The sequence below is a fragment of the Anneissia japonica genome, unplaced genomic scaffold (genome assembly GCF_011630105.1).
Source record: "Anneissia japonica isolate Jap-2015-1 unplaced genomic scaffold, ASM1163010v1 scaffold585_len4108843_cov191, whole genome shotgun sequence".
In the NCBI taxonomy this organism is placed as follows: domain Eukaryota; kingdom Metazoa; phylum Echinodermata; class Crinoidea; order Comatulida; family Comatulidae; genus Anneissia; species Anneissia japonica.
Window position 1 is genome coordinate 2,582,105 of NW_022716829.1, and position 16,583 is coordinate 2,598,687.

The following is a 16,583-nucleotide window of genomic DNA, read 5'->3' on the forward strand; positions in this document are numbered from 1 at the left end:
GCATCGATAGTCTTTGGTTTCATTGACGTCTCATTGAGCATAATTTCTCCGTACTATCTTCGTAAATTACAAGTGATTCGCGTGCAGTATATATATAAAATAGGTCCGTTATAGAATCTATAAAATTCCCAAATAATAAATTTAAAACATTGAACATCACATTTAAAATAAGAATTTATATGATTGTTATTAAGTTATTAACTTGTAAAGATTCAGAGAAAATACGTTTTTGGCTGATGCATACCATATACTGTTACGTTCGTCTAGTGGTGATATGTAGTTTTGACCGTAAATAAAGTAGGCTAAAATCCCACGATGTTTTCTTTAATCGTCCTTATTAAAAAAAACCACGCATCTTCAAAATAGAGGGCGCAGCCTCATCACAATACCAACATCATTCACCAGAAAGGTCGACTGTATGCACGATTCAAGATTCAGTATAAATTTATTGCAAAACATATACATATACATATTGAAATATACAATTCATATAAAAAGAAAAAAGACACATAAAAACATCAATAGTAAAGCAGTGTTTTAAAACAATGCAAAATTACATTATTTATTGGCGAGGGAAATTGTTTTTTTCATTCAGATTTTCAATTGAAACCTAATAACCTAAGTAGGACTACAGCAAATAATTAAAATAGTTAATTATCTTTTATCAGGTTTGTTTTTGCCTAATTATGACTTATCTTGTTTACATCACTTTCATGTCAATTTGTGTTCAGATACGGCGCATTCTTCTTCATGACTATGAACATGGTATTTAGCAACATGAGTGCTGTACACGTATTCATCAAAGAGAGAGTCGTTTTCATGTAAGTAGTATAAATAAATGCTTGTACAGTACAGTAGCCTACTTATATAGGGCTTTTCACATGCTACGTATAAAAACGATTTCGACATTAGTTTTCCCCTAGTCATTGGATTCACATGGAACACATGTAGGCCTACAACGTGCAAACTCCTGCCCTCTTGAGAAGTACTCTTAGTCGCCGCATGCAGTGCATTGCGCAAACCAAATACTCAAATTATAGCATGCACATCCTTAGGCCTACCCTATTATAAATTTTGTGAGATAAACGTGGTTACAATTTCTTTGCCACACAGGCGAGTTGCACATCTTGAATAGTTCTCTTAATCACCATAATTATCATTATAACCATCAACATCATCATCACTTTTCAACAAAGCCATTTAATATAGACATATATACACTATATATATATATATATATATAAGATGTGTATAACATATATTTTATATATATATAATATAATTCTCAACTTTTTTTTAACATGGTGTAACCTATATGATTTTTTTCAGACATGAATCCGCAAATGGCTTTTATCGCGTTTCGAGTTTCTTCTTTTCTAAATTTTTCTTTGATATACTTCCAATGCGTGTTTTCCCAACAATTTTATTTTCTCTCATAACCTATTGGATGATTGGTAAGTTTTCAAAATGCAGATAATGTTGTTTAATTAGCTTGATGTTGACGGTCGTGTTTATGACGTTAATTATGGAGATGATGATAATTATTATGAATAGATAGAGTAATGATGACTATGATGGCGTTGTGGTGATCATAAAATTATACAGTATTGTATGATGATGACAATCATGATGATCGTGGTAAATTGTTTTAGGTGTTGATGATTCTTTTGGACCATGGTGATGAAGACAGTGATTTTACCGTATTTTGGGTGAATGTGATGATTTTAATGCTATGTATGACGACAAATGTTATTGTTGGTGCTGATGAGATGACTGATGAGTGTGGTGATAATTTGTACGACGATGTCTACGACGATTTCACTGAGCTTAGTGGCTGTGGTGTTGGGGAGGATGATGTTGGTTATTCTTATAAATTGAACTTGTAATCATTGCTCATTATTTTTTCGAAGACGTGAAAATATGTTTAAGGTAATAATATTTGTTTTAATCATTTCAAAGGTTTGAGAGCAGAGGCTGACAAGTACTTTATTTATTTATTAAATCTAATAATGACAACCACGGCTGCATCTACTCTGGCGTTGTGTGTCGGTGCTCGCATCTCCACAGTTAGCATCGCCACTGCGTTGATACCTATGTGTTTCGTCTTGATGTTGGTAAGTGATTATGCCAATTCGTGGTTCAAATTGCGCTTGCCCTTTTCCATGGTCAATCGATATAAACATATGTCGCTCACATCACGAACTAACACAACCCAAGTAGATTGTGTTAGTTCGTGAAATCACAGTAGCGCGTCAAAACGAGCGCGTATTTGTTGTCAAGCTATTTTGTATTCTTTACCACACAAAAAGTCCTTAACAACAACAGCGCGTATTTTGACGCGCTATCTTGATTTCACCAAAGAGTATAAATAGAACTATTCATATTTATTTATACTCTTTGATTTCACGAACTAACACAATGTTGTGTGTACTGTATATTTTTTTAAGTCGATTGACGTTGATACGAACTACGAATTGGCTTAGTGAATTGTTTTCCAAAATTATCTCGATCACATAACGTTAAATGCAATTCTATGATATTATACATTACAACTGCTTAAGATTGCATATCATTATTTCTTTAGGTACTTTTTTGTTTAATGGGAAAACCAGGAAGTAAAACAAAAACATGACTAAGTTTATAACACTTAGGAAAATGGATTAGAATATCCCAACCAACGTTGAAAGTATTAGCTTTTATAAGGAAATATAGACAGCTGTTGGCTTTCGAATACGTGTATTGTAATTATGATAGATAATCTTAACATGGACTATGGGCACTATTTTAGCAGTAAATTTATTCATTACAAAAACAATACATTTCTTTACAGATTTTCGGCGGATTATTTGTAAATATCACATCACTTCCGGTCTGGCTGGAGTGGTTAAAATACATCAGTATCTTTAGATACAGTTTAAACGTAAGTGGATATTTTATTTTAAATTGATAAAATTTCTTATAGACCTGGTCTGAACGTTGTGTGAAAATAGGTTATTGTCATACTGTACTCCATTTGATCGTCGATGTACTGTTAAGTTGGCTTCCTAATAATATAAATGTAAAACGACATCAGAATAATATAATTCTAACCTTCATATTAAACTAAAATTTGCTATAACATATGTTTTTATATGAAATGTTACAGCATCTAGGCCTAATTTATCTCATCAATTAATATAATTGTTATTCATTTGATTTTAGACTTTGTCAGTAAATGAATTTACCGGGATGACATTTGTAGAAGGAAATGATACGTAAGTGATTGTTAATGATAAATGTGCCATATCGATTGTTCTGACTGGTTTTTGTTGTTTAACTGGTTGGTTGTTTGGTCACTTGGTTGCCTGTTTCATTGATTGATTGGTTGGTTGGTTGGTTGGTTGGTTGCCTGATTGATTGATTGATTGATTGATTGATTTGAAAGAGGAAAATTAGAAATGGAATTAAAGAAAATTGAGAAACCCTTTGTATTAGTATTGTCGCTGATGTCATCGTCGTCGTATTCTTCGTCGTCGTCATTTTCTGAACCTATAGGAGAATGACTGACTCCGGGGTAATGGGCCCATTACTTTGATTTTTTTCTTTCACCGATCATTTTTTTTATGTTTATGTATGTCAAGCATTAAATAAAATCAATCAATCGATTAATTTATTATTATTATTATTATTATTATTATTTTTTTTCTATATGGATATTCTTAAATATTTTGTGTGTTTTTTGTGTTTTTGTCTCTGCTTGTTCATTTTTGCATGTTTGTTTTTGTCTCATTTGTTATTGTATTTTTTCTAATTATTCAAACATTTTTTTCTGATGTGCTTTATATTTTTAAGTTATTTTTAGAGGTGAAGACTGAAAGATGAAGCTTTGTGAGTTACCGTAAATATGCGTGGGAAAATACCTTTATTAAAATCTATAAAGGTACAATATTATTCATTGGTGGTAAAATAGTGGAGAGATCAAGTCGATGAGTATTTTGAAATACACTACACTGCCCGTTTTTGATGCAGAATATTTGCTGTAAGGATATTTTTTGTGTAATAACATACCGTAGAGATAGTTAGACTTAATAGGAAGATTACGTAACCTTACGAAAACAATAACGAATATGAATACGTCATCATCAATATCGTAATTCAAAAATTTATGACAGTATACTGTACGAGCTGATTATGAACCCTCATTCATGCAAAAGAAGAAAAGAAGTTTCTAAAAATTTGATGATGTAACCGTATTCGTTATCGTTTGCTAAAAGCTTGCTAAAATTCAATTTATTAAGATCATCGTTTACTTTCCGCAGATTTGAAGGGATTAAATACTTGGAAAACCAAGGGATTCCGACCGGTACTTGGGGTTTGTGGCAAAACCAACTTGCATTGTTCATCATGCAAATCATTTTCTTGACTCTCGCTTACATACAGTTAAGATTTATTCCTAAATGGAAATAAGGACCAAATTTGTAAACTAATTCCTCCATGATGTGACTAATGTAAAAATGTCTTTTTGTAATTTAAACTCTTTAATTTTTATTTTATTTTTTTTTTCTATTTTTTTTTTCTAATTTTATATTTTAGTACTTGATCTAATGCAGTATTTTTATGCCTTATTTGATAGCAGTCATCAAGTTTTCACTGATTTTGTTGTTGCCCATCTTGTACGGTTGTGCCTGTTATAAAAGAGAAACAATAAAGTTACTTACTCTTAAACTTTGAAGGAAATATAAAAAGAATATAACTTTACATTATTGTTTATGTTCATTGTAAATAATACTTACATACTATGTGGTGAGTTGTAATGATACCTTAAATGTTGTGTGGCTATTATCTAATATATACACTAATACTGAGGATGCTCATTCTATGCGTTATATGGTACACAGAAGTAGAAAAGACGCAATTGATTGACACCATGACTATAGCTTTGACGCAAATAGCCCCATTAGATAATAGTGTTGACAAATCAATATTCATATTTTTTTACTTCACCTTGGCAGCATAAATATAGAATTTGAAAAAATATGAACTAAATTAAAAACAAGACAAAGGGTTAGACAATCATAATATAAAATGCTGTATGAAATATATTTTAACCGTAGTTAAAATAACCTGGGCGGTCGACGTAATTGACTTTTTCTCTATAAATTCTAATTCCATAATTATTTCAATTAAAAATGTATTGCTTTTAAAATCAATCTGTGATTTATTTGTTTTACTGAAATGTACGGTTTTAATATGCGTTTGTTTGTAAACCGTGTAATGTTACTTTATCAGGTTCCAAGCATATTTGGATTGTGTTATACAACAGAGACCCGGTGTACAATTAAAAAAAATCGTAATTTGATTAGGCCTACGATTTATTTATTACCGTATCGAATATGTGAGTGACTAAATTTGATAGCAAAATAAGTCGTTTAGTCGATAGGTAATATCTCGTCAAATTGCAACTTTTCTGTGTAGAGTTGTTTTACTGAACAAAAGAAAAAGAAAATAATAAGTAAGAAGATGACGTTTTCATACAAATATAATTTGTTACTAGTTACTAGTTTTGGAAACACTCTACATATATAAAATTGGAAGCTTAGGCCCTATATATATTTGTTGAGACATTAATTTAAGTTATATTGTTTCAGTTTGTTGGATATGTATTTAAAATGTTATCATATATGTATATGTACATAACTGGGCCTTTGAGCTTTCTATATATTAAAGCTATATATTTGAAAAGAAATTTGAGTTTGTTCTCTTTATTTTGAGAAAATAATAAACAAGTGACTTTTTCTTCAATAGCATTCTTTAAAGAAAAAATGTAAATGTGAAGCGCTTAGAGGCATTGTGCATAAAGCGCTATATAAGAGCGACATATTACTATCTATTATTATTATTATTATTATCTATTATCTATTATCTATTATTATCTATTATTATTATTATCTATTATTATTATTATTATTATAGATATACTATAATAATAATAATATCTTTAATAATAATAATAATATCAGTTATCATTTGAATAACTAATTTGTATATTTAAGTAAGTTATTAAATTCAAATTCATAATTTGAATGAGAAAAAAGTTCCCCTGTATATTTTCCCCTGTGTACATTTGCATAGATCCTTAAATTGGTAATCAATTTAATGATTTGTAGTAAAATGTCTGTAAATCGGTGAAAACTACCGTTTTCGATCAGTGTCCGTTGCTAAAGTTAATATTTTGTTTTATTCCGTTATAATGTTGTGGTACAGGTCTCTCTCAATATTCATTAGAGCATTGTATACACAAAACATCATCTTATGTTGTGTATTACTTTGATGTAATATCATATCATCATCGTTTGGCGCACCGGATGTGGCTTGGACTCCCAACAATATTCATTAGAGCATTGTATACACAAAACATCATCTTATGTTGTGTATTACTTTGATGTAATATCATATCATCATCGTTTGGCGCACCGGATGTGGCTTGGACTCCCAACCTTGAGGTCGGGGGTTCGAAACCCTGGCTGTGCAAATCGCTTGTGTCCTTGGGCAAGGCACTTATCTACGGTTGCCTCTCTCCACCCAGGAGTACAAGTGGGTACCTGGTAGGTTCAAACACAACCTGGTAGGTTCAAACACAAGCTGATTACTAGCTGCAATATTATGGAATGATAATATAATTTCATTTACTAATTTAATTTGGTGTTCAATGTGTTTGATCCAATGACCGGGGTAGTAATGTGAAGCCCTTGTAAAGGCCCGTAAGCCTATATATAAGAACGACATATTATTTTATTATTATTATTTACAAAAAGCTGCATTAAAGTATTATAATGAAATCAGTACACTAATTATATATAAATAATGAAAGGGTAATCAAACATTATTTACATATAAGGTTACTGGTTCCATTATATATAAATAAGGAAACACACCATTATATATAAATAATGAAAAGTAACTTACAATTATTTATATAATAAGTTCACTGATTTCATTATATATAATGAAAAGGTAACAAATCATTATATAAAAATAATGAAAAGTAATTTACAATTATTTATATATAATAAGTTCACTGATTTCATTATATATAAATAACGAATTGACTTCAAACTCATTATATATAGATAACTGCTTTTACATTTCATTATATGTAAATAATAGCTGTCGCAAAACCATTATATGTATATAATGCTTGGACTTCAAACTCATTACCTGTACATATAATGCACACGCGTTATCGTGTCAAGGTCATTATATCTAAACCCCGAATTGGGGTTTAGATATAATAAGATAATTTAGATACGAATACCCGCAATTGCGAACGGCTCTGGGCCCGTGCCGCACGTAAATGAGGGACTCTACTGTAATGGTTTCTTACTACTGCCAATTATATATAAATAACTGTTGAGGTCGAGTGCCATTATATGTAAAAAAAAATCGTAGGAAGCCATGGTTTAAAAATACAGTAATTCGTTATGCAAATTACGAAGTAATAAATATTCATCAGTGCTCTAACTTACAATTAGGGCCTATTGTGTGTGGTCTACAGGTCGCAGACCATCACATATCGAAAATGGCACAGCAAGGGATACAGCAGATTATTGAATCTGCTGTACTGCAAATCTCAAATCAATTAAGAGAACCCCAAAGTGAACGCCGCGGCCATCAGGAATCTCGATTTGAGTCTGTCGTGTCTGGGCCCCGAGCAATGTCCGGATTAGCTGCTCTGGTGATAGGCATAATACCGAGGTTCATCAACTTTGGTGTTCACTTTGTGGTTCTCTTAATTGGTTTGAGATTTGCAGTACAGCAGATTCAATCAGTGATGGAGCCAAGATCTGCCCGACGGAGGGGCTAAAGGCCCTGACGGGGGTGGGGCTAGTGGAGCGAATCGAGCCTCACTTAGTGGGGGCCAGGGGCGGCCTACAGCCCCTGTGGGGGTCCAGGGGATTCACCCCCTAGAAGCCACGGATATTTGACGAATTATGGCGAATTTTTATTACTTATTTGATAGGCATCGAGCTACTATAATATGACTTCATTTAAAGGCTATGTTTTTCCACGGATAGGCCTATTTGACGAATTATGGCGAATTTTTATTACTTATTTGATAGGCATCGAGCTACTATAATATGACTTCATTTAGGCTATGTTTTCTAATGTCGAGATGAGCTTCCAAAACCAAAATATTTGAAATAAAACAAGAAACAAAGAGTATGCAATGTAACCATCTAATTTATTTTCAGATCCTCTTTCCTCAAAGTGAAATCCTACATTTTGCACGAAATCTGACAACACGCTGTCAAGGTCGAGGTTGCTTCTATCGCGATGTATTCCAAACATTATGAGGCTATCCGAACGAGCATTTGTCGTAACAGAACGCAGATTATTTTTAATTAGTCTAATTGAATTCAGTAATTCTCATTTGTATGTCTCCCTTATTTATGCCCTTTTTGATTGTTTTTGTTTTGTACGTTTCCCTTTTGTAATTCTGATGTAATGTGTCCTGCTTTTCATTTTGACTATTAAACTGGAGAATTTTAAATATATTAAACTTTTTTATTATTATTGCATTGAATTTTTCTGTACATTTCAAATTTTCCTTAAATTTTCCATAAAGTTATTTTGAATTTTGAATCCCGGATCTTGCAAAAGAAAGGTCTTGCCAAGCTTGGATACCTCTATACTCTATACAAAAACGCATTGACGTACCTATTATACGGTATTACATGAACATTTTGGGGCGTAGTTTAAAGTCAACTAAGACCATGCCTTCAAAAAGGGACACAAAAATAGCAGGTGACATTACAAAAATCATTGAGATGGTGAATAAGCTCACAAAAATTAACGAAAACCGAAGTAAAAAAAATAGAGGAGCCTCAGTAAGCCCTATAATTTTAAAGTAACTCACAGTATTAAAAACCTGTTAAAATTCATTAAAATTCTTTTTAAATGACCTAACGTTAATATTGAGAACAGAAAAATAATGCGAAATCATGGTAGTATTGTTCAGGTAATTCAGAGGAGTGACGTAGTTGTTATTCACATTCACCTCAAGCGGATTCATCATCGATGTCAAGATTCATTTAAAGATGTTAAGGAATCGAGGCATCGGATTGATATAAACCATGCTATATTAAAAAGATAAACAAAAAATAATGTGGACAACAAATAGTTAAAAGGCAATTACTTTTAATTTATCGCAATTTACTGTACTGTATTGTATTGCATTAGCAAATAACAATTTCTTCTGAAGTCAGGATTTAAATATCGTTCGAAAATATAAATATAAAACAATAGAACAGACTGAACAAATCAAAGGAGATGACTGTGGTGTAAAGGCAAATCGCATGTACTGTACGTCAAAACATGGAGGAATTAGTTTAGATTCTAAACTAATTCCTCCATGGTCAGAACAAGGAGGTAGGCCTAATACCTCCTTGGTCAGAGCATGGAGGTATGGTCAGAGACGGTGCTCGTTGTAGATTCCTAGCATATTAAGTAATGGTTTAGGGAATTCCCCAGAAATTCCACTAATTGCGAACTCAATGGAACAGCTCTCTTCATACGTACGTCACACAATATTTAGTTGAACGTACGAGAAGCAGACGCGGTATGTGATAATGAATTGGTAGGCCTTCCAGCAGTGCCGTCTTTGTTTGTGTGTGTGTTTTTTTTTTGACAGCAATGTGTCATCATTTTGTTATTTGTAAGTTATCGCTAGTTTATTTGCTCTTAATCTTTGCTGATTGTTGGCGTTCATATATTTAACTAATTCAGTGCACAACACTGAATGATTTGGACTGAATTATTTAGTAGGCTCTGGCCATCATCACGTTGTTATCTAGTGGTAGTGCTAAGTGTGAAGCCCATGTTCATAGAAATGCGGATAGTTCCGGTTTCTGCAGGCCGTTCATGACGGGCCTAAAGAATTTATTGTTATTAATATTAATATATTTGAAGCCGGTGTTTGTATTATTGGTGTTTGTGTATTATTTATCACTGCACCTTTTTAAATAGGTAAGCACCTTAGAATTTAGATAGATGTGAAACATTAAAAATACTGGGTTATTTATATGGTATGTCTTTTTCTCTTTTTTTTCATAGAATTGGGTCAACTGTTTGACAGTCATGTCAGTTTTTTCAGTTTTGGTACTTGCTACTACGATCTCTGTCTCTTTACAGGTGTGTTTTATAGCATAATTCATCATCTGTTACGCATGTTCATCTTTTGTTACCTCGTGCCCTTTCTACTATCTAGTTCCATGACTTTAGGCCAAGTAAAAAAAAAGTAGTTTCTCGTCCTAATTTTTTTTTTTAAGAGGATGAGGGCGGTTTTTTTTTTCTTTAAGAAACAAAAAATAAAAGGGGGCGAAATAAAAAAAAAGCATGCTATCTATGTAATTTTAATTATGTTGTAATGTAGTTTAAATGTTGTGATGTAGTTTATCATGCTAGAACAATCAAAACAAAACAAATATTTAAATTATAAACACATAAATATATACACCTAGACTACAAATGTAAATAAAAAGATCATGTAGGCATTTAGAATGTCAAGCATAGTAGGCTTTCAATGTTCAGAAATAAATCTTGGCCGTTTGGTCCCGAGTTGTATTTCAGCGATGCAACTCGAATTATGTACATTGTTTAAATAGTATAACTAGGCCTAGAGTTAATGTACATGTACAACCAACCAATACTAATACTTGTGCACTTTTGTGTATTTATCGGCTGTTGGGCCTTCGCCATCAAATTGGCCACTGGCGTATTCATTGAACACATCTGCCAATGTCAAGCTATCTCATTTACAAAACGACCAAAGTATGGCTTTAAAAATTTAGATGGCGGATCAGTGTGTGCACGTATGCACACACATATGAATACCATTGCAAAACTATTAAAAAAGAAGCAACTTGACTATACAGCAAAGATAAACAAATACAGTAAATAAAATCAAACGCTTTCCTTCATGGTTGTTTCTTCTTGTTATTTATCACGCCAATAGCTTGCTAAAAGTAATGCGGCCCAACATGATTTAGACACGTGATACGGATATTGCAATATGTTTATTGGTCAATTCTCTTTATAATTAAATCGTATGGTTTAATTATAAAGCTAATAAATGTTTGCATGATAATACCTACTGTAGCAAACATACAGAGTAAGAAGACAAAAACAATTTGAAGGTCTAGCCTATGTCTGAATGTGAACTAGGCCAAGGTGATGAGCTTGCTTGATGGAAGCACTGCACATGCATATCTCTAAGCAGATTTCCATGGAATTTTTGAAAAGTCCGTATTCATTGATCAAAGAAAAAGAAAATTGATTGATTGATTAGACTGATTGATATCCAAACAGAAATTAAATAAGTAAATTAATACAGTAGTAGAAACGGATTACTTTGCCTTGGCTCACTAGTGGTATATTTTTTGACGTAAACCAGGTCAAATCACAAATTTTCGTGCAAAACTCTCATGTCACCTTGGTCCCCGTCATTGTGTGGTGGAGGTTTGAATTTTATTAGGTAATTTTTACCATGATCTATAAAAAATGAAACCATGACAGTAGGCCTAGAGTAACGGTAGGCGATTTTTAAATTAACAAAAAACACAAAAATTACTGAATGCCTAGGCCAATTGTAGACAAATTGCTAGGTAAGACCAGACCATTTGACAGCACTAAATTCGAAACCCAGGCTACTCTAACATGTGAAATTCCCGGCCCTTTCGATGCCGGTTACATCTATGGGTGAATTTTATGTACGTTCCAGCATGTACGGGGTCAGTGCCCCACTATAGACTGAGTCTGGGACTACAGTTGACAAGTACATAAGTGTAATAAAAAAAAAGAATGAAGTTGTTTGCCTAAGGATGAGGTCATTGCAACAACCTTTCAAAGGCAGATTTGAGGGGGGGGGGTGTCGGGTCCCACATTTGGCATGTAAAAAAAAAAAGAGGCAAAAGGAAAAATTGATAGCCTAAAACGCCTCAGAGGTTATATTCAGGCATCTAGAAAACACAAATTTTGACCCCTAGGGTGCTGTTATCTTGATCAGCCCTACTTTCGGCACCCCCCTTTTGGACATCTCTGGGTCTGCCCCTGAAAGCTCTGTCCACTATCAAAAACTGTTGTATGCCCATATATAGTCATGATGTGCCTAAATGACCATATTGAGGCATGTCTTTTAAAAGGCTGGACATTTGCCAATGCTGTAAAGTTGAAGGTAAGAGGGTATCTTATTTTGCAGGGCATTATCATTGTGCTGAATTGTAAGATAGAAATTTTAAATTATTAGATAGAATGTTCATTTGTACAAATTTAAAATGTCTTAAAATTGTAACAATAAAATGTCTTAAAATTGGGAAAAAAAAAGTAAGTGAATACCAATACATGATTCGAACTCACAACCTCTAGTTCTTTAGAACACATCGTTAACTGACCTTTGCCATCCATGCAACGTGTCCTATTTGTGGTAGTGGCAGTAATGTACAGTGCTTGCTGAAACCCCTGTTTTGTTTTGTAGGTGTATGAGGCACCCTAGGATCCAACTTAAAAAAAGGGCCATGAACATTTGTCGGAAATCCCCTCTAGTTTATGTGTACAAAATTTCCTGCACGTCTGTTCAAAACTGACGACGCGGATGTAAAAAGATCTATTAAACAGTCAGCAGTATTTCTCTAACGGCCGCCCATACAAAAAGGATCTATTAACCAATGACCAAAAAAGATCTATTAACCAATCAGCCGAGTCATGACCATATTTAGGCATGTCACATGTTTTTGTCAAATAAAATTTGATAGTGTGGACAGGGCTACATTTATTCAACAATAATAAATAAATAAATAATAAATTACAAATCTTCTTATATTTTTTTCGAAGTTGAACTGTGGCACCAATTACACATATGTTGTGGAATGGGAGCGGAATTGGTGCGCAGTACAAAATTGTTATTATGATGAAAAGACAGAGTCCTGTCGAGAGTGCTCGGCATGTAATCAAGTATTCAGATTGGAATCTGATGGACCAATGCTGCAATGCCTGGTAGAGCATAGCGATCATCACCTATGTGCTCCTTCTGAATTAAGTAAGTTTAGATGTTTCAATTATTATCACAGTGATCAAAGAATGTATTTACAGTATCATTGGCTTCTTCCACTATTGCAGATTTTTTCCCTACTTTTATCCCATTTCCTTATGTTTGTGCACAGGGTATTCTTCCAAGCAAGGCTGGCCCATATACCAGAGATGTGCCTAAAAAAAATTAAAATAATTTATCAATAAACTGTTAACTATATACTTCTAGTGTATTAAAATATTATAGTTAATGATATAAGTTTATTTAAGATAATTCAGTTTAGTTAATGTAGTTAAGTTTCTTTCAGTAGGCCCTAATGTGATTTTCTTTTTTAATTAGTCTATTTTTACCATTTTGTTTTATCAATTTTTGTTTTGTTGAGTTGTACAATGCCTTTATGCCGTTGTGGTGAACAAGTTTTTCCGTAGTTAAGTTTTCATTATTATTATTATTAGTGTCAGGTTAACACAATTTAACATAATTTGCATTGTCTAGTTATAGCTAGGTTTAACTCAAAATTTGCTGGAAAGCACAACCATTTTGTACTCATCAACCAATAAGGATAGACAACATAGATGTTTGCACAGGATACAGTCTGAAGGAATATTTATCTTTCTTGGGTCAGGTTCCTTCTTGATTGGGGTTCTGCACTAAATTGGTTAGAAGTGAGCTCTTCACCCTCACCATAAAAACCAGACTCTTGGTGGCACCAAATCTTATTGTATTATTATAAATAAAACCATACATTTTTAATGATATAATGGTGACTTCATGTCATGGATTTATTTATTTATTTATTAACTAACTGATTGATTGATATTTTCATTAATTAATAAATTGATTCATTGATATGGTGGTTGATGCATTGTTTGGCATGGATTTGTTGACTGATTCATTAAGAATAAAACGTCAAAAATACTTTATTGTCATCAATCATATAAGTGAACAATGACATTTGTTTTTCTAGTTGATAAAAAAAAATTGATATTTTCATTAAGTAATAAATTGATTTGTTGGTATGGTGGTTGATTGTCATGGATTGATTGATTTATTTATTGGTCGATTGACTGACTGACTAATTGATATATCATTAATTAATAAATTGATTGATTGGTGTGGTGGTTGATGCAATGATAATTTGATATGGTAGTGGTAGTAATTAATAATAATATTTATAGTATTTTTTACATTATAGAAATGTTTGTACTACAAGTACTATGTACATTTTCATTATAGTTATAATTAATAATTTTAGCATTATTTTATTTACTCTTATATTTTTACCATTACAGCATTCTCTAGTTTTTTTGAAGACAAAATGGCCCTACCTATCTGTTTCATAGCTAGTTTGCTGTTCACAATGCTGGTTATAGTGGGCATGTCTTCTATGGCCAATCACTGTATCCTCAACAAATGTTATTGGTTGCCAAAAATTCAAAAGACATCCAGATATATAAGTAAGTAACCATATGAACTGTATCTATTAATATGATATGAAAGATTGAAATGAAAAAGCATGAATAATTATCCTCCCAACGAAGTACTTTAGTAGTATGTTTAAAAAGTGGAAATCTGTCCTGTTTCATTCATTAGCTAATCACATGCAATGGCATATCTAGGAGGATGTGTAGGGAGTCATCATCCCCTAAAAAAACTTGCGCCTTCTCCCCATCCCTCCCCCCCCCTCATCATTCCACAAAAATCACGGTCAAGTATTTAAAAAATCACTGTAGTTTGGGAGCTAGTTCCCACTAACCTAATTGTTGAGGGCCCCTACTTCACCTTCACGTTCCCCCCCCCCCCTCCTCCCCCCATCATCCCCTTTTTTCAAGACTCTTATATACCACTTTCCCCATGGTTATGAGCCTTTTGTCACATTGGTTTTGTCCTTTGGTAAGGTTCTTCATCTCTCCACCCAGTAGTATTTAATAACAATTATAATAATTAGGCATTTGTATGTATACTGAAACCAGTAAATGGTTAGGAATGAAACTATATGCTTGACCCCCACCTCAGGCAGCAGAAGATGTATGTTAGGTGTATGTGTGTATTATATTGCATATTATGATTATTATTTATTTCAAGTGTTTTGTGCTGGGGAGGAGGTCCATCCAACCGAAGCTGCTCACATGCGCTTACATATGTACATATGTTGTTTTTTGCTCTTTATTTTGTATTCATTGTAAAGTGCTAGTGACAACTTCGGTTTAACCGGCGCAATATAAATTTTAATATTTATCTATCTAATCTATCTATATGTCCCTCTATACTTACAGAACGAGAAAATTCAACATACTGTGCAGTACAAATACTAATATTTAGATTTAAAAATCGTTTATACTTGTTTTTTTTAATTATGGTGAAATATCACCAAAAAAAGAAGTATTAAATGTATAAACAAGTAGATAACATAATATAAAACTTTGGTTCGCTTTTCAGGTGGTGAGAGGCTTAAAAATATTGAGATTCGGAAATTGTACCGGCATGTCGCTAAAAAGGTGGAGAAGATTGCTAACTCTCTGTCTATCCAAATACGGGATATAAAGCCAGTAGGTGGTGATCAATATTCCAGGGAAGAACTCAGTTTTCGCTTTCTTGCGAGACTCAGTAACAGTGAAAATGACATTGCCAAAATTGCGCAGACCTTCTGCAAAGTCGGATATGGTGAACTTCTCTACAGAGTATTTACTAATCATGATATAGGTAAGCCATGTGAAAGGCTAGTTCAAATCAAATCAAATATCAAATCAAATATGCATTTATTTTCCATACAATACAGTAATACAGTACAGTAGTTTAGGTTTCTAGCCCAGGTACAACAACCGTGGTGATTCCAGGAATTTTAAATAGATGGGCCGAGGAATAAACTTTTATAGATAGAGATTCAGACCACTACAGCCCTAACATGGTTCGGTCTGAGGTACAACGTTACATGGCTATGGCATGTATAGATGGCCAGAAATGGCACTCTTGAACTTAAATTTGAAATTTAATTTTCTACTTCCCCCAATTTTGGTTTTTAATTAAAGGGTGCCCAGCCACTTTGCAGTATAGATATTTTTGCTTTGGCTAATGTCCTCTGAAAATTTTGTCCATTTCGCAAGTACTGCAACTATCTTCCCAGTGATGGTCTGTTGTGAGTAGATTTGGGATTTGTAGCAAAATAATTTAGTGTAGGTTATGTCAGTTATTTTACTGTGGGAATTTCAAATTGAATTGAAAAACAGAACAAAATTCAAAATACTCTATATTGTTTTTGTAATACAATTAACAGAGCTGTTAAGTATGATGCATCATATATTAATTTTATTATGTACTGAGATGTTGATCTTAAAACACTTTTTTATATTATATTTATAGTGGAACCTGAAGTTCCAGATGATCAGCATGATTTGATGAAACGTAAGTTTACTTTAAAAAAAAATTATTTGTCCTCAACAAAATTGTAAATGTATAATTTACTCCTAAATATTATTTATGTTTTATAAATCTATGATGATCAACAATTAGATTTGGATTC

General features: G+C 32.8%; 2 protein-coding genes across 4 annotated transcripts in view; both read left to right on the forward strand.

The window, feature by feature from the left end:
- LOC117109865 (broad substrate specificity ATP-binding cassette transporter ABCG2-like) overlaps nt 1-5,725 on the forward strand; it is a 19,763-nt gene extending 14,038 nt beyond the window's left edge. Inside the window, exons 8-14 of the mRNA XM_033252311.1 lie at nt 1-72; nt 712-821; nt 1,330-1,454; nt 1,960-2,114; nt 2,831-2,920; nt 3,202-3,254; nt 4,299-5,725. The exon at nt 1-72 is cut by the window's left edge and continues 323 nt beyond it. Of these exons, the coding sequence (XP_033108202.1) occupies nt 1-72; nt 712-821; nt 1,330-1,454; nt 1,960-2,114; nt 2,831-2,920; nt 3,202-3,254; nt 4,299-4,446 (753 nt within the window). The 3' untranslated portion in view covers nt 4,447-5,725. The remainder of the gene's footprint in view (nt 73-711; nt 822-1,329; nt 1,455-1,959; nt 2,115-2,830; nt 2,921-3,201; nt 3,255-4,298) is intronic.
- A 3,836-nt stretch (nt 5,726-9,561) lies between these two features.
- LOC117109939 overlaps nt 9,562-16,583 on the forward strand; it is an 11,420-nt gene continuing 4,398 nt past the window's right edge. For 2 of the 3 annotated variants that reach the window (XM_033252436.1, XM_033252438.1), the window contains exons 1-6: nt 9,562-9,694; nt 10,093-10,170; nt 12,868-13,072; nt 14,356-14,520; nt 15,503-15,766; nt 16,424-16,465. In XM_033252436.1, coding sequence (XP_033108327.1) covers nt 10,117-10,170; nt 12,868-13,072; nt 14,356-14,520; nt 15,503-15,766; nt 16,424-16,465 — 730 coding nt within the window. In that variant the 5' untranslated portion in view covers nt 9,562-9,694; nt 10,093-10,116. Of the gene's footprint in view, nt 9,695-9,775; nt 10,006-10,092; nt 10,171-12,867; nt 13,073-14,355; nt 14,521-15,502; nt 15,767-16,423; nt 16,466-16,583 lie in introns of those variants that run through there. The other variant, XM_033252437.1, reaches the window with a different exon arrangement.